A 25,298-nucleotide genomic window follows, 5' to 3' on the forward strand; every position below is an offset into this window, starting at 1 on the left:
GGCGTGGGCGGGACTCCCGCCGGACGTGCTGGGACGGGAGCTGGGGAAGCGCGGGAGCTGGGCGCCTTTGCAGTCCCGGGAGGTGGCGTTCTTTCCTGCAAACGTGCCGAGTTAAAGCCAAGTGACTTGGCAGTGCCGAGGTACGGCTGTTGGGAGCTACCTCCAGCTACAGCTGCAAAATGAGAACACAACTTTGGTTTAGAATGATGTTAGTACTGAGCAGCTGGGACAGTGCTCAGCTCATTTTCCTCCCCAACCCTCCCCCCCCCTTTTTTTTTTTTTTTTTTTTTTTTGTTTATTTTTACTCCCAGCGCCGTTCGCCCAAAGTTCTGGCTTAGCAATTTTATTATACGCCCGAAGTGTTTGGAAGTGAGCCAAACTCAAGAGAGATTCGAAAGAAATCTTAAGTTTATTGTAAATCAACATTTTGTAACACGATGCCCATACTTGCAACGAAGCCCTGTACGCTGGAATTGCAGTGTTATTTCCAGAGGTGCAAGGGGCACAAAGCGTTCGTGCCTTTCTGCAGCAGTGCTTCGTTCGCCCCACGGACGGCGCCTGCGGAGAGCAGCTCCGTGGAACGTCCAGAGCGTCTGTGTCCAGCTGCACACCTTGCGGCAGCGGCAGAAAAGCCGCGGGCAGGTATTTTACTGAACACCCACACCTTCCCTCACTTTCCCTGAGAGGCTGGCAGGAGGTTCGTGCGCCCAGGCTGGGAAGGCTCACGAATAGGATGCCCTGGACAGCCCCCAGGTATCTAAAGCAGCGCCAGGTTTGTCCTGGGGCCGGGACTCGAGTCGGGCTGTGCCAGACTGTTGGCGGTGCTCCCAGGGAGCGCCGCATCCTTCAGCCTCACTCGAGGTGCAGTGTTAACCCACGAGTAGTCAGTTCTCGAAATGTGGCACCTAGAGTGTTATGATTGAGCACAAGAGGCCATCTGATCCGATTAACAGAATTTATTTAATTCATTTAAGAGAGTATATGAGAGCAAAGCAAAAAGCAGCGCTGCGGCGACAGAGGGGAGCAACCGCTCCGCCAAACTGCCGCCCTGTGATCCCCCTAGCTCACTGTTTTTATCTCCTTCTTTAGTTCACTCGTTTCTTCTGCGCAGTCGCATTCTGTTGCTAGGTGGTCGTTTTCTGCCTCCTGGTGGTCGTGGGATGAAAGCTGATTGTCTTCCTCACAGGTGTCCTTTGATCTGGGGATTCTCACAGTCTCAAGTATACGTGTTATCTTAGAAATGCATGTTATCAGTTAAGCACTGCAAAGCCTGTTGCCTATTACCGCTGTAAAAACAAACTTCTTTGAAACAAATTACTATCTGCAGCTGCATCGAACAAAAAGGTCACCCTTCTCTTACATAGAGCATCCTGGATATACCTCCATGCGCTGATGGCCAGTAGTCAATGAATAGTTAAAATGAGATGGAATTTAGATTTTAATCCTCTGGAACTTCTCCGCTTAAAGTTAAATAGTGCTTTGTCTTCCTGGTTTTCCAGTGCATGGAGTACTTGATTCTTTACTTTTGTTTCAAGCAGAATATACAAGCTATTAAGTATATGAGCAAAGTAAAAGAGAATACAAAAGCACTCTGATAGTGATAATAGATGGGGGCAGATGCTTAGTCTGGTTATAACTAAAACAATAATGTTAAAGAGCATAAAGTATGACGCATAAAACTAGGAAAGAGAAGAAAAATTTACTTAAAGGAAGAAATCCTCTTGCTAAAAGTAAATAAAGTAAGATATTTTCTTCTCTCCGCTGTGGAAGTGAATAAATTCTTCCAGAGCCTGTTGATGAATGTTTTGAATGTTGTGACACTAAATGATAAACAAATGCCTACATGGAATAATTTTACCACTTGCTCCATTAATTTACATTAATCATAAAATCAGAAATGTTAATTTGAACTTGGAATAAAAACCATGTTCTTCCAAACATTTTTCCCTGTCTCAAGAAAGATTTAATACAAGCAAATGTCCATTACTGATTTTTCTGGTCTGTTATGTAAAATAGGGATCTCTTACAGTTAGCTTCAAGTTCACTTACACATAGCTTTAATTTCTATTTAAAATAGGTTTGCATAGCCTTCAGAGTACATCTTCTTAATAATCTTCTGTATCACCAGCACAGATAGCAAGTAAAGCGCTCTCATAATGCCCTGAAGCAAAATGCTGCAAGGAAAAAAAAAAATTCCGCATTTCTGTGACTACATGTTTTCTGAATTTTTCTTTTTCTGGTATGTGACAAGGACTAGACTACTGTAAGGTTTTATGAAGCATTACATTGTTTTGATAAGGATTATAGGCTGAGATTTTTTTAAAAATTTCACTTGCTATAGCCTTTGGTTTCTTGGGCACCTAGAAACAATCTGTTTTTGAAAGGCTGGATCAGATCTGTTAATTAATTCTCAAGTTCAATACCAAAAATTCATTAACAATTTCATAAAGTTGCTGCACATCTTGCAGTTGTATTATAGTGACATAAAAAAGCAAGAGACATTTTTTTACAATTAAACAGATTCAAAGTTTTGTTTTAAGATGCAGACCGGACATACAAGGGGAACAGGGTTTGTGAGGGTACTACCTAAGCACAAGGATAAAACCAGATATTTACTCCAGTTTTGCACAAGAGGGGTATCAGCCTAGCCTTACAGATCAGATCAGATAAGATGTTATCAGTTAGTGTAGAAACCATTCATTCAAACTCTTGTTCAGCACACGCTGTTATGTATATATGTTTATATACACATCTTGCATTGGGGAGGGATAAAATCACAGAGAGTGACTTGAAAATTAATTTCTCACTTACTCAAATCAAACTGAGGCACTGAAAATGTGCTATTGTTTTTACACCTTTCTTTTTTGTTTGTTTTGTTTTAAACCAAATGGTTAAACAGAGTGATACAGTCTGTGCGGTACCAGGGCTGAATATATGCAGCAGTTTGTAAAAACTTACTTTAATGTCATGGAAGAGTGATTTCCCATATCTCTCTTTGTATCGCTGGCGTATGTTCATCAAGTCTATCTCACTCCTGGCAATGAGAATCCTAATAACTGTTTTATTGTGAAAACCAAAGTCCTAAAATGAAAAAAGAAAATGAGAGGAAACTTGATAGTTGAATAATATGTGCTTGCCCATCTGTATATGCTCATATAAATGTTTAATAGATAAAGACAAGACATACCCATATAGGAAATAAAAGTTTATAGTGTATAAAAGGTTTACCCATAACAGTATCCTAGATGTTAAAGGCGTCTAAGGATTTTATCCTACTGAGTTTTCATGTACTCAAATAATAGAATTCGTGTAACTGAGTAACAGGGAGTCCCTACATGCCAGTGGTTTATCCATGCACTGAAACTTTTAAAAAAGGAAATATGACAAACATTTGTCAATATTCCTAGGAATGGAGTTTGTGAGTAGCAGTTGTGACTGTTGTTGTGGAGTCCGTTCAAGCGATAATGAGGCCAGTAATCTATTTCACAAAAACTGCTGCCTCGTGAATTCTGTGAGATTTTAACCATAGCTTTAGAATTTACATAGCTTGTTCAAATGTGTTTTATTTTAACTGTTTCTAAATAAGTTTTCATAAGTAATTCTGTGAGGAATGGGGACATCTAGTGGCAATGAAAAAGAAGTTAGCACTTGCACAAAAAAGAAAAGAATCTGCATGAAGTCCTACAAAGAAATATAAGCATTTTTCTTCATGCAGCATTAATTTATTTTTTAAGTTTTAGCCGTACTTATTAAATCTCTACAGACAAAAAAATTACACAGTAAGACTAATGCACATTGAGTTCTGCACAGCAGGAGGAGTTTCCATGCATAGAAAAAAGTTGCCATGCATAGACAGATAATTTTTAAGGTATCTAAATACTTAAACTTTTACTTCTACTGCTTAGGCACTACTGCTTTGAAATTTATGTAGGTACCAACAGTTTTAAAATACCCAATCACACCTTAAAGATTGAAGAGACTGATTTGTAAGTACTTGTTTTAGAACAAACAAACAAACAAACAAACAAACGGGAAGCTTATTTTTATGAAATGTGAGGAAGAATGGCTACTTACATGAATTGCATTATAAAGCCTGTAAGCAAAGTAGGAAGGCTTGTCACGAATGCAGAGAACTGGGAGAGAAGAATTGCAACAGGTAAACAGATTATTATAAAATAATTTCTTTAGGCTTTGGGCTCCTTGAAATACAAAACTGGACAGTGCTGTCCATGCCTTAGGTTTAAATTAAGCTACCAATATTCAATAATACAACTATATTTATAATTTTGAAAGTTTGGTGGTGGGTCCTCATTGCTGTTGCATCAAATGGCCTATTAAATATCACATGTCCTATTTGTAGAAATATTTTTATCCTTAGTCTATAAATGAAAGATAAATGTACATAAATCTTGCAAAGTCCTGAAAACATAGCTGGTTATTTAATATGTAAAATCAGTTGGAAATGCAGTTATCACATAAAATTTATTATCAAACAAAGTAGATACTAGTTCTGCTCAATCAGAAGCTAGTGTTGCATAGACACATTTTTAGATTTACAGTAACAGGGGAAAGTAGTTAAAATATACATTTTTAATTATCTCTGAAAATTTAATTGCACAATATAGGAGATTAAAGTAGATAAAATATCAGAAATATAGTATTCTTGCTGCACAAGAGATGATATACTAGAATTTATTAAGATATTGCTGCTAGTAAAAATAATATCTTTACATTACCTATTGCAACCAGTAATTCTTGAAAGTATCCATCGTAACATTCATTAATGGCATCTACTATGTCTTGCCCAGCGATATTTTGGAACTCCTGGAAAACTTGGGGGGGAGGGGTGGAAAAAAAAAATCTTGTTTTATTCTAGTTCATTAATAATGATCAACTTACTTTTTGTGGGCTTTTTCCCTTGCTTCTCCCCAGTACTATAACTATTGAGTTTATTTTTTTTTTTTACTCTTATTATTCTCAGTGTTTCATTATGTTTATATTGCCCAGGTCAGGTAACCTAAATGAGTAGCCTGAAACCTGGCTTCTAGGACATTCTCCCCTGGGTTCTTTAGCCTACAGTATAGCATGAATTCATGCCACGTATCTAGTGAATCTGTTTATGACACTTGTAAGAACGTCCCACTCTAGTAAGACAACTTCCTTGCTTGGCTTGGCTAGAACTGGCAAGACTCCTGGATTGTGGCAAGGAGCCAGGACTCGCATGACGCACACACTCCCTGCAAGAGGCAGATACGCAGACACACAAATATCCAGAGTGTGCTTTCTCCATTACGGAAGGAGGAAAATTATTTTTCTGCTGACTACAAGGAGCACTACAGTACAGGCAGGGCCCTCAGATCTCAGAAGGAGAATAGAACATAGAGCAGGTGTGTTAATTCTGTCATCATCAGCTGAATGAATTTGTTGGTCCATGATAACAAAATAGTTCTAAGCTACTGTTGGAAGTTGACGTAAGGAATACAGCTGGCTGCATGGTGATAAACTTGTCAGCAGACAGACTGTTTTTCTACTGCAGAGCAGAAACTCAAACTTGACACCAGGTAAAATAGGTTTATTTTCTACAATGGAAGATTTGGATGAGCTTACATAAATTTCCTGCAATCTCTAGTTATGTCTGATTTTCTATTTTAAATAAAAATGGCCCTTGTGTTTCTGTGTTTATGTTCATTACTGGAGAGCAGATGTGAACTCAGAAGTGCTTCCAACAAAAAGTTCTATGAAACTTCTGGGGAAAAGCTTCAACGCAGCAATGTGTTTTCACAAACATTTGTTGAAAATACTCCATCCAGCTCTCCCTAGGTGTTTCCCCTCATAAGAGTTGCTTAAGAAAAATGAATAAAATAATTAAGAAAAATCTCCCTCATCCTGTTGTGTCATGTGTAGACTCAGTGCAGCTGTAACATTTGCCTTTGGTCATGCATTCTTCTCCAGGTTACTAGGCATCCTGATGCCTGGCCTGTATACAGCTGTCAGTAGTCATCGGACAAAGTTCACTTTTGCATTGCTTCCAAATTCCCATTAACATCAGTGCAAGTCTGAAAGCTCCAACAGTTCACACTTGGTTTCAGGCTGATGTCCTGCTGCACACTGACTATCTTGGTATGCAAAGCATGGATTTCTTAGTGAGTCATGTTTTTCCTTTAAACTGTATTCAAACAGCTGAACTGCTGGATTACCCATCCACAGCTGCTGGTGACTCCGGTTGCAGAGAATCATTTGCAGCATGTTTTTGTGTTCGCCTGTCTTCTGCTGACATGCTTCCCATAGTATCTAATATATCAGAAAAAAACAAAAAAAGCAAAATATTTAAAGTAATTCCTTAATCACTTTTCAACATTTGTTTTCTGTGTTTTTTAAAATGTTTGAGAACTTCACATGTGAGCGTATTCACCATTGCATCCTGAGCAGCTGTAGAAGGGTCTGCATATCCTTCCATCCTTGTACCCTGAGGGAAAAAAGAGATACTTATTCTTCAAAGTTAAATCCTAAACCACTGTAGGAATATAAAGTTCTCTGTGTATGAAGCTATGTTGAATTTCTTGAGGTAACAAATATAGGCCTTTAGATTGGATCAGTATATTGCATGGCTGAATTTGCAAATGTGGACAATATCTTCAAGTTGTCACATTATGGCTTAATTTTCTTTAATAAGAAGAATTCTGGAATGAAAAACAGTCTTGTGAAAAGAAAAAGTGGGGGAAGTAGATAAACCTATCCCATTTTTAGTCCTATTTTAAATAACCTTTTACCTGACCACCACAATCCCACCACCATTTTCAGAATTATGGATGTTATATTGTCTAATATGTAACTCTGAGGGGATAAAAAGGATAGGAGTAACATTTACCATTCTCTGGTTAGTTCTTACCAATATTCATATTCCCAGAAAAATCTTTTCTCAATGTATTTTTTTTTCCTCCACAAACCATAGGAGCAAGCTCATCAAATAATAGAGATTTTGCTTGATCATAATCATTGACTAAAATTAAGATCCAGGACTAGGAAATGGTTTGACAACTTTGATACACAAACCCCAAAAGAATAGTTCTCATTTTCCCATACATTTAATAGCTATTCAGGTACACAAACAAAGCTAAATTCTTTAGTAAACACACTATGATCTGAATTATATAGTCAGAAAAAGAGAAGAGGACACTACTTTTAGAATTGCTTTTATAACCATATTCATCTTGTAAAGATATAAATCAGTCCTGTTTGCAGAACTCTTAATCTGAAGCTCATGTAATTACTGCCTTAATAATATGTGCTTGAAGCAATTTTGTTTAAAATTTACAGTTGTGTTACCTTATATATGAAGGGAAGGATTAAAATTAGGTATTGGCTGTCAGCTTGTAGAATGACTTGTAGTTCTTTCTTGTAAAAAATGTTAATTTACATGTTAATTAAATGGTGAGAATTTCATTCAGTGAAATTTTTAGTGGCAGGATAAATTATCTGAAGTGAATTGTGATGGAATGGCTGCATTAAATTACATACACAAGAAAACAAGGGAATAAAGACAGGGCAGTGTACAATAAAATAACTGTAATTATACTCTACATGAGTCAAATGCCTACTTTCTCCAGTAAAATTTGTATAATTATGTTTTAAATTGTAGAAAATTATAATATTTCAATTAATGACCTAAAAAAGAGAAATAGAATGTCTTTGTCTCAGACTAGAATATTAAGTTGCCTGAATTTGAAACTCTTTTAACTTTTAGGAAGGACCATAACCTGTAACTTCTAATCTGCCTCAGGCTGGACATGGAAACCATAGATACAATACTATAGCAATTGAATAGTTTGCTCTGCATATGTGGAGCATGTTTACTTCTCTCAGTAGTCTGATTTAATAGAAATCATAAGAGAGGTTTTCTGCAAAAAAAGCATTAATGAATGCACTGGAAATGTCTGGTTATAGAACTAGAAAGGGTATGTTTTAATGAAATATCACTGAATTTTAATATAAGATGATATGCAAGCATGAGTGATTTTATTAACAATCGTCACAAGTTCAGTATAATTGAGTCAAGTTGAAATTTCCTGCAACTCATCCTTGAGTGAAATAGCTGATTTTGTTAGCCACAAAATTGCTGATTTTAGGCTTCTTTATCAATGCCTAGGTTTTAAAAAATTTAGGACTAGTAATGTATAATCAGAGATTATTTTAAATTTGGTTCATTTGACGGGTGAAGTATGTGCCATGGTTTTAATAATTACAGAAGCGAGGTTGCTTAAGTGAGGTTGCTCTTCATTTTTAAGCAAGGAAAAATTTTCATTATTCGGGAAAAAACATCCAGCATGAGAAAAAAATATTTCCTGTTTACAGCTTCTACTTTTGAAACTTCTGTCTTCTTAATTACAGTGAAGCCTACTGTTATTTCAAATTTGTGTAAGAAGTTTTTTTCCCAGATATGCATGTATTTAAAAGTACAGATATACCTTACAGATGCTGTTATCCCATGGCAGCACTTTATTATTTGTTACTCTGGTTTGCAAAAGATTGTAAAGATAATGAGCACAGTAACTGCAATGAAAATGACAAGGATGATCACTCTGTTGTATAAGCTATGGACTGGTAAAACTGCAAAAGTTAGCGTGTAAAAGTGATATTTCCTTTGCTTCTGTGCTAGCATTTTGTGATTTAGCATATGCAATAGCACAAAGAGCGTTATATTTTAAGCACTGAACTCTTAATTCTTTATTTCTTAGTCAAATATGAATATATCTCAATTTACACATGTTTGACTGATTTATGATATATTCTGATAATGGAGAAAACATATGCTTTTAAAAATGACAATCACATTTGTATATGCAAGTAGACTCATTTTGAGGTGAGTCAAATAGAGCAAAGGGTCAGCAGATGAATACCAATGGGAATTTATAAAATAATCTGTTTACCTTTGCTTCCATCTGATATCCAAAATCTAAGAGTAGATGAAGGAATTCAGTTTCTGTTTTTCATTAGCTCCCCTCCTGTTTCTTGTTTAAAAGTGCAGCCCTATTGAGCTACCTTTTATCACAATCACCTTAAAATGTAAAACTTATCAAATACTATTGAAAGTCATTATGAATCTTTTAGAAACGTAAGTCATAGTTCTTGTTTTTACAGTACCTGAGCAAGGTTCATGAGTGTATCTCTGAAGTGACCTGAAGTCTCAGAATCAATATCTTGTTGAAGATCAGTGTTATATTCTAGGTTAAACCAAAAACATATAATCTTAAATCACAAATGAACATGCTCTTAATAGTACAAATGAAGATTATCAAATAAAGGATAAATAGGCTTATTCTATTCCAGTGTAACCTGGGCAGGTTCTACAAGGACCCTGCTCTGGGGCTGGCACATCCATCTGTCCCAGCTGGGGGCCCTCAGCCGCTGTCCCCACTGGCCTGCCCGCCCACCACATTTCTTCGGCCTTTTCTATGTAGGTATGGGAGAGGATGTGGAAAAGGAACCAGTCTGTACTGAGGAGTCATTTTTGTAGTTCTGTTCCTTCGTGTGTGCTAATATCTCCAGAACACACAAAGTACAGCTGCTACTCTGAACTTGTTAAAAAAGCTTACGCATTAGGTAGGCTTCTTTCATCTGAAAGATCTCCATATTTGATCTTGAGGCTAATATGTCAATTAGACATTTTTCTTCTGTGTCTACTCCCTGTATGGAAAGAAGTAAATATAAAAAGATTTTGTGTAGTAGAAGCTGCAATTTTTAGAAGAAAGCAATGCTGTCCTTACCAGAAATAACAAAATAATAGCAATTTCTGTAGTGTACTTTTGCATAATTTACCTGTTCAAATTGCTTTAATAGTAAAACCCTGTATTTCAAATATATTTCTAAATCTGAATTTCAGCATATACCATAGCAAATGGGAAGTGAAGCAAGACTAGTGTTGACAAAAATGTAATGGGAATAATTTTAGAACTTAGGAAGATTTATTGTTTGCTGAAAGAAATCAGATGCAAAAATTGAGCATACATCCCTAGCAAGTGTTCAGGAAATCTGAAGTAGACATGGGAATATGTATTTTGTTGGTCTTCTCTCTTCTTATCATCTTATTTTTTTTTTAATATATAATTTATTAAGGAATGCTATAGTCTGTAATATCTAGCATAGAACTTGGTATTAAAGGAAAGCATCGTGGAATACATGCGGTGCTGCAAATCACTGTATCTTCACACAGGGTTTGAATTAATTTTATAAACTTCAATTGACATGAGATGTGGTGCATGTGCTGCTTTTGATATACACGTGGATGGTGGTAATGAGAATTCTGGGATTCTGGCATTTGGGATAAAGGGAGAGCATTAGAGCCCATAGATACACATGGGCTTGTTTTTTTTTTTTACCTTGACCATATGAATCCAGGTCAAGATAGAGTACTGTAAGAAAGTTCAAGTTTCACATTTAGGAAAAAATAAAATTTGGCAATTTTGTCAATAATGTTGATGAAAGATATGATTCCTTTGTTAGCAATGATATTTCACAATCCTTTTAATGCTAACTATAATAAAGACATACCAGTAGTTCTAAAAATTGATTTAAGTGTCTGAAGAACAAGAGAAAACTATTAACTCTTTTTTTGAGGGGTGGCAGAATTCTCAAAATTGGCAGGATAAATCATCTTGCCCAAAGTCTTGTAGTCTCTGTCTTATGACAGCAGACAGTAGCAAATATTCATGGAAAGAAAAGGAAAACAGTGTTGAACTCTGATACGCCTTCCTGTCTTTTAGGAGTTAGTAATTCGGGAATTTCCTGAGAAGAATTATTATTTTCAATAGCCAACAGTCAACCTGGTTTCAAAGAATATATTGAAGTCCTCTACGAACTAAGTTGTGCTTTTGGTTTCCACAATACCCTGTGGGAGTGAATTTAATCATTAAATGACCTGATATTTGAAAAAATGTTTTTGTTCACAAACTTCAGTTATGTAAGGATTGCAGTCGCAGATCCAGGGAAGAAAAGGAATATTTCCTTCAAAATGGGAAATCAGTTCTCTTTCAGTGGAGTTACTATTACTTTGTTGTATGTACACAGTTTGTGGTGACTGGGAGGGTGGCTGTGTCCGAGCCTCATCCCCAGTGGGTGCAGCTGTGAGCAGCAGGGGAGCAGCACTGGCAGCAATGAGCCAGGGAGTGCCCAGGGGCACTGAGCAACCACCAAAGGGAGCAGAGGGCACACAGGGGCAGTGCAGGGACATGAGGGTATAAAAGGCTGGGCTGAAGAACAAGAAAGAACAGATGTTTGCAGCCTTCTGAAATGAAGTGGTGTTGTTCTTTATGGGCAGATACCAGAAGCCTTCAGATGAGGTGTGGTGTTACTCTGTTTGGGTGAATGCTTAAAGCCTTCCAAAATTGTATGGTGGTGCTCTGTGTGTCATGACCCTTTTGATTATGCAGTAAGCTGTGACACTTAGTCACAGGGTAATTTGTGTTTATGCAAAGACATGTTCTGCTAAAGAATTATTGGTTTTTAGAGAGGTGGAGCTTAAGTGCATGGCACTGGCTGTGAAAATAAATTTGGTTTGTAGCATACCTAAATGATTCCAAAAAAACAGCATCTTGCATTTCCCTGTATAAATCTTAATTGTCTGAGTTTACCATGGATGTTAAATGCTTTGTATATATTCCATGGCAAGGATATTTTTTAATGCTGATTTTAGCATAGTAATGGATAAACTTGAACTAGCACTGTATTTCTGATGACTAGTGATAGTACATTACTCCAGTGAACTAACTTACAGTAATTTATCAACCAATGAAATGTAAAAAAAAGTATGTTCTGTATGCTAATTAATGACTGCAACTCTAAGCAATTCTGAATATGAATATTACCTTCAAGGCATGCCAAAGCTCATGGGCATCATAAGATGCAGGTGGATACATCAAGCCAACCATAACTTCTTTAAAGTGATGAGAGAGATTCTCTTTTAGGTCTGTTATCAGATCCTTGAAAAGAAAGAGAAAGTGCACAGCTAGGGTTATCTCTATAGTCACACTTTATTAAGGCAGCTTAAATTAGTGGTTTTCTCTGTAAATGATTAAGGATGAACTGTCAAAGATGAATCCTGGCTAAGATTAAGTAAAAAAAACCTCTTTTACATAGTACATGCTTGTTCTACTAGTATGAGCAAGATGAGAATAGGTGCACAAGCCAGTAGGCCACAATGGATTGTTGGTTTGCAGTTCATTAGAGCAGAGAAGAAAATGCAGATGTTTAAGTGCAACTATTACTTAGTCTTGGAAAACTGAATATCACAACAGAGCATCTGCAGCTTCCCTGTGTAAATCTGAGAAAGGTAAGCACATTTGGAAGATCAAGCTCATAAAACACAGGTGGTTTCTTTTGATTTTTTTCAGTGTTATCATGTGAATTATTTAAGAAAAATCATCTATATTGCTCCTAGTACATAAAAAATTAGCTTTGAATAGCTGGAAGGTTATGTGCTTCAATTCAGTTATGTTTCACATTCAAACTGAATTCACTACTTTTGATAGATGCTGGATTAGTAATATGGAACCACCTTTTTCCTCCTCATATTTCTCAGTTCTTTCTTACTAGATAGCTGAGTAATAGATCAGTTTCCTCCCCATTCCTAGTAGTATCCTTCAAAACACTGCAAATGCCAAATGCCAGTAGTAGTTACTGTTTTTGATTTAGGTCACTGGTCTTTTTTTTTTTATATTTTGAGTGTAGCACTAGACACCTAGAAGATGTTCTAGTCTGTCTGAATTGAAAGGCATGCCAGAAACAGTTTCTGTTATATAAACTAGTATATTTCCAGAGCTTTGTTTTTTTTCATGCCTATACTTTAATTTTAATGCATTTCTGAATATAATTAATTTAATATCTAGAGTAGCACTGAAGGAAGACATATGCTTATTAAAAATTAAGTTTGTGATGAAGAAACATAGTCTTTGGTGAATGCACTTCAGATTCATTTGACATCCACTAAATCACACATGGAATAGACATTAATTCAGTAAGCCATTTTACTTCTGACAACATGCCTGTGGGAAAATAGATTAATAATACAGATGGTTACTACTAAAAAATTACACCTGTAATCAGAACTAAGTGAAGTATTAGAAATAAGAAAATAACTAAGTTGTTATTTTAATTTCCTAATCATCATTCCTGTAAGAAATCCTTGGAGGCTAACTGTAAGAAGGAATCTTAGAAATTTTCTGTATGTTTGAATCATGCAGCTAGTTCAGGTCTCCTTTTAATTTTTTAAATATTTCTCTCCTTCTAATGTGTCTCAGTTTACATTTGTCTAATGAATGGGCATAGTGGTTTCCATATTGAGCAGAACTGAAGTGGAATAAAGAGGGAAAAGGATTGGGCCAACAGGTTTACCATAAGTTGAATTGAGAAGGTTAAAACTGCTCTTGCCTTGCCATGTCTCTTCTCTGTCCTGTAATGTTTACTATTCATAAACTGGGATTGCCAAATGGTGCATTTGTTCAATGCAATATAACCCAAATTACAGCTAGGGAAGTGTGATATGTGCAAAATTATCTTTCACAAACTAGAGCAATTTAATGCAACATAGATCACATTCTTGGTGGGTTTTTTTTAGAAACTGTCAAAAGTATCATGATGCATCTTGCACTGTAAAGTGTACCCAGTGCTTAATGAATTAATTGGAATTAAAATTGAGACTGTATTGGACTATGTTCCATGATTTTTAGAGCATTCTGTAGCCCACTGCTAGAATATGAAAACAGTTTTCTTGCCTTTCCCTTCTATTATTCATAGATTTAGAGACTGAGATTCTTAAGAAGGACATCTGAGGTTTTCTTTGGCTTTTTCCTTTTTTCTAGGTATTTAGGTCTGTGTCCATTGTTTTTGTAGCCCTTCGTGTTAACTCATATGGCTGAAAGAGATATGACTTTAAAGGTGATATATTTTCATAAGCACTTGATTTGTTTATATTTTTATTTTGGCTTTGAAAAGAGACAATTAGTGGTGAGCAAGTCAGTAGTTGTTTTCTGTATATATGAAATAATTGCATTCCTGAAGGACATTTGCCAAGTATTTATTTTGATACTGTATTAACTCTAGTTCATCTTCATGTATCAGATGACAGAAATTAAACATAAAAACACAATACAAATATTTTCAATATTTTCCCTGGTTAAAGTGATAGGTCCAGTTGATACACTGTAGAGAAAAGGTTAAAACAAACCAGACAGCTGCTATTGATGAAGTAGAGAAGGACTGTCCAGTGGTGGAGATAAATCAACTCTTGGGAAGAATGGGCTTGGGTTCTTCATGTCACAGGCACCTTTGGGTAGTTTGACATACTTTAGTTTTCTATATGTAACATCAAAACTTGGTGAGGTATATTGCATAGCTAAACATTCCACTTGTATGGTTTGCATGTGTAATGGTAACCTAATAAATACCTCATAATAGAAAAAACAGGTTTAATAATTTAGATGCTGATTTCTATCATTGTCACAGTCTCTTGAGGGTGGATAGCTGTGATTCAGTTATTGTTCTTTTATGGTCTATAAATTCAAGGCTATGACTAAAATATCATGATTATTGTGTATTTCATTTTTTCTAACAGTCCAAATAGTCATTGAACTCCTGCAGGTGAGTAAAAACTACAAAATCAGCTCACTACACTGGTTAAATCCAGCTCTTTTTCCTCCAGTTCTAGGACAGTAAATGGGTGTTTGAGCTTATTCAGGAGTCAGTGGTTTTGAGGTATTTTATTCTAGAGCTGGTGCAAAGACTCTCTCTAGAAAACTTCTTGGCCACCCAAATGTATTCTGCTGGTTAATGAATTGGTGCTGTAAAAGCACCACATAATGTGGAGTTTTTGAATGAACCATTTCTAGTTAACCCAAATTAAGGGAGATGGCTCTGTGGTAGTATTTGCACAAACTCGTTGTTCTCACTCATGCTAATCAATGGCAATCAGACACTGCCTACAAGGAGTTTTCTAGTGAGCCCTTAGTTTTACAGGCTTCAGGAAATGAAGACAATGGATTTTGTTCTAAGTGTTTATCTGCCCTCTTTCAGAGGAAGGGCATGTCTCATCAACTTAATCAAATAGTATCTAGTTTTACACTGTGCTTTGCATGACTTGCACAGGAATTTTGCAGGGAGTGTTAATATTATTTTTGTCCTTATATAGCTGTAGCAACTAAGGAAAATGCAGGCACTACAGCTTTCCTGGTTAGTTGGTTAGCAACTGTAGATATGGAAATAGAATGAAGCTATCTCTGTGTACATTTAAGAACTCAGATAACAAAAATTCCATTGTTATATACAGTAAATACACTTTAAAAAAATAACTTTTTATGTCTTAATTTTTAAACACTTTCCAAGATCATAGCGTTAACATTAAGCAGTTCAGATGACTATTGTGCTTAGTGTACAGATGGGACTCTATGGAATGAGTGTGAGAATATCATTCTTGAGAGGTAAACACTAATCATTATGTATGATCAAAAGCCTGTAACTCTTTGTATGGTGTTTTTTTTTGGTTACAATACTATTTTATTATTTGTTCCAAAAACTTGAAAAATGTATTACAAAATGCCCCAAAATCACAAAGGAAGAAATAAGCCTGCTCAGATACTTTAGGTTGGTCAATAGAGAAGAATGGACTGTAGAAGAAGGAACTTTTCCTGTCCTTTTCTCTTTTCTAACAGACAATGCTTCTGCTGGAGAAATGACAATGTGATACCATTGGAGGTATTGATAGCCAATGAGCAACTTTGTGCCAAACCCATTGTGCAAGGCTGGCAGGTTTGTGGTTCCAGTGAGTGACCTGAGAGAAGGGCTGACAGCTGCACAGGAGACAGGAGAGAAAGAAGTAATAACAGTACAAAGTGTTTCTGTCATACCCTGCCATACATGTCCCTGTATGCCTCAGCAATCATGAGCCGCTGGGAGTTGCAACGCTGAGTTAGGATTTCAATCAACACATCTTTTTCACAGCCTGAAAAGGAAATGACACAGACTCTAAATTAACAAACTGGTGTCAATTACTTAGATTTGTGATTAGTATAATGCTCTTAAACAAAACATGACCAATTTTTTGAATGAAAACTAATAGAGGTTAATATCCCCCAAAATATTTACCAACATCATTTATATTTACTGTGCTTGTGTATCTTGCACTTGTTGGTTTAATGCCATCAAAAAGTGAAGCCATTTAATGCCATCAAAAAGTCTGTTATTACCAGATGCATCTCAACACCTCTTGCAAGCTCAATGGATTTGTAAGCATCAATAAAACAGGGGCTTTCATGGATTCAGAACTAAGCCCAGTAGCAGGATTTGTGGCTGAGCCTTGGAAGTCATACTTGTGCATTCTGTTGATATTGATTAAATTGTCATTTAAGAACTGGGGATCTTTTATGGGTGTGACATATTGCTGTTAGACAATTTGTTAGACAAAAATAAATGAGTTTTCAACCATTTGTTGAAAAACTCCAAGTTATAATTCAGAGGAACTGTATGAAGTTTTAAATTTACTATTTTACTCCATTTCCAAAGGGCATTTTATTGAAGGTTGCTTATGATGGTTTGCTTGATAGCTAGAAGATACTAGTAAACATTGATAATGAATCAGTATTATTGCTTATGAAAAATATGATGTATTCATAAATTATTGTGGAATTGAAATTTTTTTTTTCATCCTATGACTTGGGTTACTGTACATAATGGTTTCTTTTTACTTTTCAGAAAATAGCTATCATTAGGAATCTTTACAGCTTACATAGTCTCTAGTAAAAAATGAGAAGGATCCAGATAGAGGAGATATTATAAAACTTTATTTACTTGTGTAGTACCACTGGTATCAGTGACATAGCAGAGATGACTGAGCATCCTCATAAGAATGACTGCCATGTGCAGGACTGAGGGTCAGAGTGTCCGTGGCTGTGAAGAATATGGTGACTTTACCATCTCTAAAGATGAACTGTTTATTTTGTTACTTGGTCTTTAAATTACAACTTTGTTCCATGTACTTTGATAGGAATGTTAAAATTAAGGTTGGTGTACTTGGAGTATTAAATGAAGGATATCATCTCTATACTTTCATGTTAGCAACATTACCTTAAAAGTACTTATTGGAGTGTAGGGAGATGTTTAAAACTTACCTGTCTCCTATTTGGTCATTAAGATACTTCAGATCCCTCTTGATGAGTAATGCTTATTGTGATTCATTCGACATTAAATCTGAGTCCTCACGTTTTCATTAAAGAAATTGAAAACAGCATGCAAGATTTGGTGCTGTACAATCTTGTGACTAGCCCAAGGGGTATAAAAGCTGATACAGAGAACAGTTTTAAAGTGAGGAAAACATTTCAGGTAAAAAAACAGATCAATATTTTTAGCCTCAGCAATACCAACAAGGTTCAATAGGAAAATAAATCTGAACTGAGAAAAATGCTTTTGTGAACAACAGTTTTTTGGAACAAATACTGAAATCAAAAATGGCAAAGATAATGAATTCTTTAAAGTTTCTACTCCATTTGTTTTTATTTCTTATGACTCAATAAAAGACTTGGCAGACCTTGGTAGCACTTAATTGTTGCAGTTACAACTAAAATCCTTTTGTTTCTTGGCCCTCACTCTAGTGATGCAACACAGAATTCTTTGTTTTCTCATTGAAATGTTCATTACTGTAAGTGTTAGTATGGATTTTAGATTAATCTTGATCAACTCTTAGTTCCTGTAAATGCAAATTATTTTTTTGGACATCATCAGTATGTCTTATTGTGGTTTCTTGAAGAATCTGCAGGTAGGTGGTGACAATTTTATGAGTTTATTTTTTGACTGATGCTTTCTGAAAAAAGGGAAACTTCTGTTAGAATCAGTCAAGGTACTCACTAATTCCCTGTAGAGCTCCTCCTAGCACCTGGGCATCCATTATAGGGTTAAAATTTGGAGCAGGAAGAATTGTTCCTTGTGTCTACAAAAGGAAAAAGCAGACTTTAATGGAAATGTCTAACATTTTTCACATGATAAATGTAATTCTGTTGCAAACCAACAATCATAACTTTAAACTTTCTTTGCTTTGTGGGGAGCAGGATATGTAGTTTTTAGTTTATGAAACAGAACTTGAACTTGCTGTTGAACATAGGCAGATAGAATATATTGGAGGAAGTTTCCTCTAGCATGAGTTAGCCCTGATAGGAATAAAAAAGGTGAAGATTTACCTTAAAATGTAAATCTCTTTGCCAACCTATTTGAAGAGTATTCTTTTATATTTCAAAGTTAATCCATGTTATCCCTGATGGTCTTCAATATTTATTCCTCATGGTATTTCTGATTTGAGAGGACTAATGAGAAAATGATGAATGAGATCCATAGCTTGCTTACAAACCTGGTGATTTATTAAAGCAGTGATATTAGTGCCAAGTAAGATAGTTTTGAGATTGCCATAAAGACAATGCAATTTTTCTAGTTGCTTTGTAACTGATTAAATTGTTAGCTCATTCTCAGTGATACTTTATTTAATGTATTTTTTCTTATTATTTCTAAAAAAATTGTGTATAATAAAACCTAATTTTAATAGACTCACAGACCAATACAAACAGAAGAAAATAACTGAAGTTGACAGATAATTAGCTCTATCTCCTGGTTACCCTCTTTAGTTCAGCTGAGAATTCTTTTTTATCTGATGTACCAAATTTAAAATTTATTTTATGATGATTCCTGAACTTGGCATATCCAATTAAAATGACACAATTAACTTCATATTTATGTTTCAAAGAAAAATGGGATGTATTTTATAAGTATGAATGGAGTATTGTTATAAATACTTCCTAGAATCAGAGCTTAGATGAATTATGCTAATTAATTTGCTTGCTTTACATATACTTGAAAATCTTTTGTACACTGTGCCTTCACATATGATCACATACAGACAAGTTTTATGCATGGCCACTAATCACTATTACCTGGCTAGTCTAAGCAGAGGAATTAAAAAGCACAGAACAAGAATTGTGTATTTCAGCTGAGAAGGAAGACATCATTTCCTGATACATTTGATCATTGCTTTGAACCCATCAAGTAAAGGTAGGAACAGGGTAGGGTAAGGTAGGGTTTGACTATTAGCTAACAAAAAATTATATAATTTGTAACCAGTGAATGTATGCCTCCGTTGAAATGTATTAACTGTAGAGTTCTCATGATCAGAACAATTTTTGGTCTTTTGTGGGTTTGCCTTATAGCTCATTACCTTGTGCAAACTTCAATTAAAAAGTAGAAATACTTCACCTCTGTGTGTGAATTGCTAGTAGCTAGTGAGCCTGCGTTTGGGACAGCAGCACTTCTGTCCTGTGGCAACAAGATGCTACACGGCAGGTAAGAAGGAAAACCTTGCTTCTAAAGTAATGCAAAAAATCAGGAGGTTTGTTTTTCTGAGGAAATGATCACTCTAATGCTCTTTGGTGGAGTTATCTGGGGAGGAGGAAAGGTGGTATAGTTTAAAGTTGTTGAGCAAGACTTAGAATGATGTCCTGTACTGAGACATAAACTTCAACACTGGGGCAGGCATTTTGTTTTGCAAAGATTTGTTACAATCTTGTCATACTTTAGAAGCATCTGTGCTTACAATGTTTTTAGCTCAAAATAGCTCAAGAAATTGTGGAAATATATCAAAACAATGTTATAGTAGGAAACCTGGGGTACTGCTTTGAGAACCTAGGGCCCAAGGTGAAAAATCAGGTTTCCTCAAATTATACAGGCTTTTCCTGCCTAAATATGCCTAGGAAATGTCTAGCTAGCAGCAATGTTCATCACTGCACAAACTGAGGGAGCAGAGCAGTAGAGGCATTTGGTAACTGAATGAAATTCCAACAGATTGGATTTTCATCGGGGAACAGGTAAACTACCTATGTTATTTCTGGCTAGAGAATTTCTACTGTCTTGTTTTGAAGCAGGGCATTTTTTAGGATTGATTTAACACCTTAGTGTAGTTACATGTACTGCTATCTCACTTCATTCATTCCCTCTGAAGTTAGCTTTGGCTAACCCCTGTAACAAAAGAAAGCTCAGTGGAGCTGAGCAGGAGCAGTGTGCCCATGGAGTTCAGGGAAAAAGGCAGGATGTGGCTGACTGCAGCTGATGCAAAAGCTTATTTTAGCTCAACATAATGCAGACTGATTGTAGCTGTTAACATTTGAGAGGATGAATTGGTGATATAAGTGTTTACACCTGACTTCACTAAAACAGTGTCAATGTCTTCCTGACTTGGCCAGATGAGCATGAGGGGAGTGGATACCTGTCCAAGCCCAACACAGAGTAGAAATACTAAAAAGGTAGCAAAATAATTTGGAAATAATTTAAGACAGCTTGAGCTGACTTAAACCCATAAATCCCTTTCCTGTGTTGCCCAGCACTGCAGCAGAGAGCATATAGTGAAAGGCAGTAAGGTAGATCTTATCTGTATTACATCTGTTATGTTTTCAGTATGTTTTGTATTTATCTGCTAGAAAAACCTGTGTAAAATCACTTAACTTGATATTATATTTTACAGCCTCTATGGGTGAAATATCTGAAAGAACTTAGTGAGAGAGTACTGGACTCTGACATCAAGATGACCAGTTTTGAGTCTGTCCACTTCTGTTTTACTTCTGCAACATCTTTGGCTTCCCTAAGCTCTGGAAAGCATAGGAAAATTACCAGTATGATCTCATTATTTTTCTTCTGCATGCCTTAAGATGGTTCACTACAGGGATGAGCAGAAATTGGTCTTCATTGCAAAGTTAAATCTACAGAAGTGAAAGTTGCATTGTGGTTGTCTTGGTGATGTCAGAAGTTTATGTTCACTGAATATAATTTCTCTAAATACAATGCTCTCCAACCCATCCACGCAATTAAAACAAATTGTGACAAAGTATCAGAAGTTTTTTTGTAAGTTTGGAAGAGCAAGGACATTTTTGCACTACTTAATATTCTTATTAGGAGAGCTATATCGTAATTTCAGATAGCATCAATGAAAATATTATTGATTTCAGGGAGCTTTTGGCTCCTACCCTTAATGAGTAAAGACTGGGGTAGCTGGCCTAATAACTCTCTATTTAATTGAATAATTCTATAATTTTTTTCAAATAAAGAAAATAACAGGAATTTCTCCAATAAAAATTTGCAAATAAGTAACCATTATCAAACATGTATTATTCTCAGTAATGTGGGATTGAGTGATAAAGAAACTTGCATTATGCTCTGGATATCAACTTGTTCTGTGAGCACTGCAGATAAAAATGACTGTTTTTTTTTTTTTCCTGATTCTTCTGTCTATTTTTCTCTATGTACTTCAAGTTCATTTTCTCTCCTTGTCCCATCTAGGATCAAGCCATGGGGCTCTTTCTGAGACAACCACTGACTAAGTGAAATATGATTTGTCCTATGACTGAGTCCAAAGTCTGGACATGTTATTTGGCTAAAGCTAGGCCAATGGAAGAAATGACTCTTGAGTTTTAGCTGTTGTATTTTTTGACTGGTAATAGAATTTAATTCCCTTATCCCTACTGAACAGTGTTTCCACAAAACTTCAGAATATATTGCATTCCTCTACCAGTATGATTCAAATGTATTATAAAGTTCAAAGTTACAGCTAGGAACAGGTGGATTGATGATTATACACAAATAGAGCCACATTTTCTGAAGAAAATGGAGGAATTTCCTTAATTTCTTCATTTCTGAAGAAATGAAGGAAATGTCTGGTATAGTCACTGAAAGGATGTGAAGACTTGTACAATTTAATTTTGATATCGGGATTCTAGAATCCCTCACAACATAGTCATCATTTTGCTGGAGTTCTTATTGCAAGATTAGGATTCAGCATGACAGACTTTTCGGAATGTCTTCAAAAGGCACCAGAGGAAAGTAATTTCCAAGAGCAATTTAACCTTTTTGTGGGTTAGTTTAGACAAACTGCTGTATGTGAACATGGATAAATAGTTTTCATGCTGTCTTTCCTCTGCAGCATCCTAGTGAAGGGGCTATCTCTTTCTTAGAAGGAAAAAATAAAAGTATTTTATTCTTTTTCTCACAAAGTGTCAAAGTACTTTATCAGGCAAGTAAATCTCTAAAGGTGATTCAGTGATTTTTTTTCTTTTACATTAAGGTATTTAATACTCTCTGATCTCCAGATGCCCTCATGTTCAAAACCACAGATCTGTCTCCATAGAGTTGGCCCAGGTGGGCATGTGTTTTTGTACATATTCTTTTAGCTCTCCTGTAAGAAACTGATTCCAAAATAAGCTGAGCAGACAGAACAGGTTTGTGTGGTGTTGGTGGAATGAATCAAAACAACTAAAGACTGGAATGGGTCTGAAATTTATAATGGTTCTGAAAAATGATACTTGGAATTTACCTTCTATGTAAAAGCAAGAAAGTAACAGCTTTTTCTGACCAAAGTCATAAGGAGTTCAACAAAAGTATCAGTAAAAGGTGAGGCTGCTTTTATCAAATTATGATGTGCAAACTTCAGGCAATTCAGTCTTGTGATGGAAAAGCATTCTGAAGTACAAACAACCTTCTAATATTTGTTCAGCAAGTCATTCTGCTGATAACAAACAATTGAAGTCAGACTCCTTAGTCTGAATATTTCCCATAGGGAATGTCTACTAAAATAAAATGTTTTTTTTTATTAGCTAACCACATGCTATGAGCTAGCTATACTTTTGCAAAGATATCATTTGAGTGCAACATTATTAAATAAAAATTTCATGAGTATTTCGGTTTGTTGTGAGTTTCTTGTATGTGTTTCATTTATTTTCAATAATATGTGATACAGTAGTGGAAGGGATACTTCTAAACATAGAAAATTCATTCTCCAAAGCCTTCTGTCTCTCTCTGTTTATGTATTTCAGAAAGGTCATAGATATAATCTAATTTCTTATAGTTTTACCTGTGGTATTTACTATAGGGTGTTTTTTGATGATGCTGGTTTGTTAGCTGGTTTGCTGCTGCTGTCTGCAGCAGCAGGACTGCTGCTGTCAACAGTTTGTACATCTACTTCTTGCTCTTGAAGGACTCCATCCTATCTGATTGTTCACAGAAAATGTATGTAATTTCTGATATGGGTAGCATAAAATATAAAGATAATTTTAAAGAACAAAGCACATTTTGAAAGTAATACTTCAGATTTTTCTATTGTGCTTCTGAATTAATGGTATACTCAATGTTCTGAAATTCTTTGAAAAATATCTAAGTCCAAAGTGTACTTCCAGGACTTTTTTGCAATCTAGAACAGTGTTTAAGAAGAGTAGAGAAGAAATTAATGCTATGGTCCCACCACTTAGTCTTGTATAAGTCCTGTTTTCTTGACTGAGACTTGCTAAAGTGATTTTTCTGCTATTTTGTTGCTGAGTCTCTTCAAAGAAATCTGCCACTGCTCCATGACCAACTTGCTCTTGAAATACCATCAGCATTCAGTGGAGAATGTTTGCATGCAGCTCTGCCTTACATGTCCCCATTCTGTCTGGATGCCTCAGTAGGGAAGTATGTTCCTAGGATCCAGTGATTTAATTCATAATTTCTCTCCCTTTCCATTTCATAACACATGGAAATTGGATTAAACAGTAAAAATTTACCTAACCTGGGAATCCACCCCAATGCATTTCAGAGAAAGCCTGTAATCAGATTTTCCTGTCTTTCCTGGGTCTGATATACTCCCCACTGTCTACAGTTGCTTCTCTGATCTCTTGTGTCTGTGATGATGAAAAAAAACAAGGGTTTATCAGTGTGCCTTTTTATGTTTAGAAGAGGGTATAAAGAGTTGATATTAAAACCATTTATTTTGAAGTATTTTGATGTAATTCAGTGTATCAGAATTAGAAACTTGTCCGCTCTGCTCAAGCAGTTCATTAGGCCAATATATAATAGTTACATTATATTAAGCCTCATACCATTGTAAACATCTGCCACAGTTAGAAATTGTCTTATCTATTAATTTGTCTTTATAATGCTATCAAACTGCTACATTGTTATTGCAAATATAATAATTGCCAATTGTAATGACTTTAAAATCACTTCCTCTGTAAGTTATTTTATAAGGGACTACCATTAATTTTAGGCAACATATTATATGCAGATGCGGTGTCAATTATTTAAATATAATTGGTTGCAATAAAACAGTAGAATAAAAGAAACTGTATTTCTTGTCTTCTCCAACAGAAACTGATCTACTACCTTTTTAAGGTATAATATTCTTTATGTTGTCCTAAAATTATCAGGAATAGATTCCAAAATCACTGTAACAAAAAGAGGGGGGAAAAAAGAAACTAGGAAGAAAATCTCTTAAGTTCTTAACTGTCTAGTAAGGGATGCAAGATCCTAATTTGTGGAAAACCAAACATATTACTAATCCTGATTCAATAGCAATAACTTTAGAAAAGCAACTATATGCTTTATATATATAATTTTATTAGAAGAAATACTTTACTGCAAAGATTGAAATAATGAGTCAATTATACATTATATTAAAATAAGAAAGGGAAAAATATTTATTTTTTAGAAAAATCCATATTGGTTTGTAAGTTTGGGAATGTACATGTAAAAAGCCTTTGAAAGGATCAAATCATTATTCATATCAGTAATAATTGAAAGAATCCTTAGAGAACATGATCAGTATGCCAGGTACCAAGAGAAATGTCATATTTTGTTGTCATGAAATAGTAACTCCAACAGTTTCTAGAATGAAGATTTAAAATTTCATTATAACCCTTTTTTTCCTCAAAAAGCACTAGCGAAGCCATAACTCTTCCTGTGTTGTGGCTCTTGTATAGATAGCATTTTTTAACTTTAAAATATTTTTCACACTATGAACAAAACAAATTTTTATAAATGATGAAGCTATTTACTTTATGCAGCTAGAGATGGTCTTGTCAAATTATAACCCCCCCAGAGTAGTGCCAGAAATAGCTATCTTCTGAAAAACTCATATTTTTATCTTTAATACGGGGATAGTATGTAATTTAGCTTCTTGTTTAGCAACTTAGTGCCAACATAGAAAACACACCTATAGGATCTCACAAGGGGGCTTAAGTTGATTTTTCTTTTTCTTGAAAGGTCTAGAATTATGAGACAGGAACTGATAATTCTTTAAATTTTAGTCTTTGTTTCAGACACTTGATATATCTAAGTAACACCAAGGTTAGACTGAAATCACAAATGAATTATCTTCACCTTATATTAATTTCTACCAGTGAAGGGAAATGGCTACCAACACATGACGACAACTTAAGAGGAATGACAATTTTGGAAGATTTCAGAGAACAAATACTTAC

General features: G+C 35.4%; 1 protein-coding gene across 3 annotated transcripts in view; it reads right to left on the reverse strand.

Moving 5' to 3' along the window:
* ANXA10 (annexin A10) overlaps positions 1-25,298 on the reverse strand; it is a 25,661-nt gene continuing 363 nt past the window's right edge. Inside the window, exons 2-13 of one of the 3 annotated variants that reach the window (XM_021524806.3) lie at positions 17,887-17,968; positions 15,894-15,988; positions 11,862-11,975; positions 9,594-9,684; positions 9,142-9,221; positions 6,413-6,466; positions 6,198-6,291; positions 4,737-4,832; positions 4,075-4,133; positions 2,959-3,081; positions 1,361-2,174; positions 270-905 (exon numbers count right to left, since the gene is read on the reverse strand). In XM_021524806.3, coding sequence (XP_021380481.1) covers positions 2,106-2,174; positions 2,959-3,081; positions 4,075-4,133; positions 4,737-4,832; positions 6,198-6,291; positions 6,413-6,466; positions 9,142-9,221; positions 9,594-9,684; positions 11,862-11,975; positions 15,894-15,988; positions 17,887-17,968 — 957 coding nt within the window. In that variant the 3' untranslated portion in view covers positions 270-905; positions 1,361-2,105. Of the gene's footprint in view, positions 173-269; positions 906-1,360; positions 3,082-4,074; positions 4,134-4,736; positions 4,833-6,197; positions 6,292-6,412; positions 6,467-9,141; positions 9,222-9,593; positions 9,685-11,861; positions 11,976-15,893; positions 15,989-17,886; positions 17,969-25,298 lie in introns of those variants that run through there. The other 2 variants (XM_085577997.1, XM_085577996.1) reach the window with 2 other exon arrangements.

This window comes from Lonchura striata, chromosome 4 (genome assembly GCF_050655825.1).
Source record: "Lonchura striata isolate lonStrDom1 chromosome 4, ASM5065582v1, whole genome shotgun sequence".
Lineage (NCBI taxonomy): Eukaryota > Metazoa > Chordata > Aves > Passeriformes > Estrildidae > Lonchura > Lonchura striata.